The sequence below is a fragment of the Buceros rhinoceros genome, unplaced genomic scaffold (genome assembly GCF_000710305.1).
Source record: "Buceros rhinoceros silvestris isolate BGI_N320 unplaced genomic scaffold, ASM71030v1 scaffold26445, whole genome shotgun sequence".
Lineage (NCBI taxonomy): Eukaryota > Metazoa > Chordata > Aves > Bucerotiformes > Bucerotidae > Buceros > Buceros rhinoceros.
In genome coordinates this window covers 56,247-60,101 of record NW_010412932.1, presented here as the reverse complement: position 1 = coordinate 60,101, position 3,855 = coordinate 56,247, and the positions used below count along the sequence as shown (strand labels likewise).

General features: G+C 49.5%; 1 protein-coding gene across 1 annotated transcript in view; it reads left to right on the top strand.

The window, feature by feature from the left end:
• NRP2 (neuropilin 2) overlaps window positions 1-3,855 on the top strand; it is a 52,705-nt gene that overhangs the window by 7,160 nt on the left and 41,690 nt on the right. The window contains 2 exon segments of the mRNA XM_010136564.1: window positions 1,207-1,437; window positions 1,956-2,111. Of these exon segments, the coding sequence (XP_010134866.1) occupies window positions 1,207-1,437; window positions 1,956-2,111 (387 nt within the window).

The window sequence follows — 3,855 nt, the reverse complement described above, 5'->3', positions numbered from 1 at the left end:
CCCTGGCCACCCTGAGGCACCTTGGCTGTGTGAGAGGGGGCACCAAGCTGGCACGGCTGCAGCTGGAGGCCAGTGCTGAGGTCAGCAATAAATAAGAGGCAACATTGTCTGCGCTTCTCATCATGCAAAGGTCTTCCTTAAGGATAGAAATAACTTGCATATCTGATGCGGACAGCTCAGTCTGTGAGAAAGAGGACTCTGTTCCTCCTCTCAGCAGAGACCTCCCTCCTATGACCCCTGTTATCCCCGCTCATGCTGTGGCCATGTTGTGGGGACATATGCTGGAGCTGGCCTCTGTCCCTTCCGTGGGTCTTGGGAGGGCCACAGGCTAACTGTGCAGTTCTCAAGGGTTTCCAGCTAACAGAGAAGACATTGGCACCCTCCCCCAGGCCCTTTCACTGTGTAAATATTTATGCTTCCTGATTTTCTCAAGAGGGTACTGAGGCACAGACGTTGGTGCTGGAGGAGTAGAGGTTGCGGGAGATCAGGCCCTGAGGACAGCTTTTCCAAAGATTTTCCCTGTTACTCCCCTCTACCCCTTCCCTGACAGCCCCTTCTACCTGAGCAGAGAGTCCTCCATCAGACTTGGAGCTGCTGCAGCCCTTTGTCAGCATGGCTGGCGGGTGGCAGCCGTGGCAGTGAGGACCACGTGTGCTGGCTGGCACATCCACAGCATTGGAGAGGTGGACACAGGTCTCCCGGCACGTCACTATTTGGGGGCCTGGCTTACAGTGGATGGCGTCAGCCGGGGAAGACCAACCCAGCTTGGTGTGGCCTCCCTTTCCCACCAGGGCCACCACCACTGACATGGAGGACATGGCAGGGTGCTGGCCTGACAAATTGCAGCCATGGCTTTGGGTGACTTTGGATGGAATCACTCTCCTAGTCCTGTTTTTTTGACTAGTCTCCCATTTGGCAGGGGTGTCAGCAGTGGTGTATAGGTTATGTTTGCAGAGCTGTCTGAGGGATTTAGAACCATGCTGTCCGCTCCAGTGAACATATGGACCTTGTCTCTCCACCTGTGGAAAGCTTTGATAATCACCCTCTCTGTCCTTGCAAGAATTCACACAGCTCTTGGGTTACAGGACATTTCCAGAAGTGAATATGCAACCCCTCTAAGCTCAAAATGGGATTTCCACAGTGTCAGGCTGCTGGCATTAAGCTGCATTGTTGCTAAGGCTGTGGGATTTTTTTCTGCCACTACAGGCTCTGAGGACTGCTCCAGAAATTTCACAGCCTCCAATGGCACTATTGAGTCTCCAGGTTTCCCTGACAAATATCCACACAACCTGGACTGCATTTTCACCATCATAGCCAAACCAAAGACAGAAATCCTCCTCCACTTTCTGCTCTTTGACCTTGAGCATGATCCGCTGCAGGCAGGGGAAGGAGACTGCAAGTACGACTGGCTGGACATCTGGGATGGCATCCCTCAGGGTAAGCCATGGGCCGCTGCACTGGTGTCCTCAGCCTCTCTTGGCATGTCACAGAGCTCCAAAACTGCGTAGTCTGTGTCTGAACACCAAAGGTGCCTAACCTCAGACATGGCTGCGGCATGCAGCCTGCCATCAGAGCCCTCTGTGGCCAACTGTGGGGACAGTGCACTTGCAGAAGGCTGTACGCATTAAACCCCAAACTACTACTCTATTGTAACCACTGAGCTGGAACACTGGTTCTCTCTCAGGGAAGAGAAGTGCTGGGAGGACCTCTCTACCCTGTATCAACACTGAGAAACAGAGCAGTTTGGAGCATTTCCCAGCAACTGCAGAGCAATGCCTACTGCAGTGCATATTTCTGCTCTGCATACTGCATGGCACCAGGCCAGCAGGTGTAAAAAGTTGGCCAGCCCCGAATCGGTCCCGCTAAGGCATCCCTGCTGAGTGAGGCCAATCTGCTGGTGACCCAGGAGGCCAGTGGAAAAGCAGGCATTACCTTTGTTGCTCTTTCTTTTGCAGTTGGACCCTTGATAGGCAGGTACTGTGGCACTAAGATGCCATCGGACATCCGCTCAACCACAGGCGTCCTCTCACTCACCTTCCACACAGACCTGGCAGTGGCTAAAGATGGTTTCTCTGCTCAGTACTACTTGATCCAGGAGGAAGTCCCAGAAAGTAAGTTGGAAACGTGTGCATATCACTTAGACAGTCTTGACATCTCTTTTTCCCAAGTCTTTCACTTGGCACATGCAAGAGTGAGGAAGGCAGGAGCGTGTCCAGGGTCAGGGGCATCCCTGCTGAGTGAGGCCAATCTGCTGGTGACCCAGGAGGCCAGTGGAAAAGCAGGCATTACCTTTGTTGCTCTTTCTTTTGCAGTTGGACCCTTGATAGGCAGGTACTGTGGCACTAAGATGCCATCGGACATCCGCTCAACCACAGGCGTCCTCTCACTCACCTTCCACACAGACCTGGCAGTGGCTAAAGATGGTTTCTCTGCTCAGTACTACTTGATCCAGGAGGAAGTCCCAGAAAGTAAGTTGGAAACGTGTGCATATCACTTAGACAGTCTTGACATCTCTTTTTCCCAAGTCTTTCACTTGGCACATGCAAGAGTGAGGAAGGCAGGAGCGTGTCCAGGGTCAGGTCCCCCATCAGTAATGCAGACAGCAGTTGCACTAGGTGTGTTCACTGTTTCTCGTAGAAGACAGCTTCAGTAAGAATCACACTTTCCAACCTTTCTTTGACTTTTCACTTGCTCCTGAAGTCTTCTTAATACCTTTTGGGATAGAATCCTTCATGTATGTGCTCAGCCCAAAGGATTTAGGGGAAGACTTCAGCCCAGCAGGTACAGCAGATTCATTAAAGCACAGGGGAAACTTATGCCTCTCTCTGGTTTTCCAAAAATTCACAGCCCCAAACTACAAATTGGAATTTCTTGGCTGTCTAATTAAAAAATGCCTAAAGCTCTAAGAATTTAAAACCAAAATTTGTTTTAGATCACTTATTGAGGGAGGTAAACTGATGTGGAGTGAGGAAGTTGTGTGTTTTGAGAATGAAGAGAGCATTTTGATTCTTTCGATAATGCTTTTTTTGATAACGCTTGCGGACAAGGAAAGATTCAGTTTGGTTTCCCATGGTATTTTTACATCAGAGCTACAGTTCTTGACCTCTGTTTGCAGTGAACCTGCAGAAGAAGCCTTCAAGACTTCCCTCAGTCCCAGTGGGTCCCTGACCCAACACTGAAATCTCATGATGAAGAGCAGGGTAGAGTAGGGGTTGTGCAGTGCTAGGACAGCTGGGTTACAGGCTTTTGCTCTGTGATTGAGTTAGGGATGTTCTGCTGAGGCTGTGCAAGTTACAGACAAGCACGAGCCCTTCACCATTACCTATCTCCACACTCAATTGATCTGTTCTTTAATCCTCTTTCTATATTGTTCTTTAAAAGGATTGGGAGATAAAATGTTAATGACACACAAAGCATGAGAAATCAAGCACAGGAACTGTTAAAGGGCCAGGCCTGCTTTGATTTGTGCTGGTGTAAATGGAAACTGTAATAATAACAACACTGAGACATTAACTTGGCCCATCATTTCCACCCAGGGTTGACCTGGCTGTATTAAAAACACAAGTGGATTGGTGGACCCCTTCGTTTGCAGTGGCGACACACTTGAGCCTGTGCAGTATTTCCCCCATCAATGTTTTCTTTGCTATTGTTTTTACAGACTGAGATTTAGAGGTACTTGTGACCTGTAAAGCCTCAGAAGTGAGGAAACCCAAATGGAAGCATACCAGAGTCTTTCGTATTCTTGGTATAGGTTAATTCCTGTGGGCGTGTATGCACAGACACATACACACATGCATCCATATTCTCACATGCGCATAAAACCTTCAGACCTGCCCATTCCAGGCCTTGGCATTC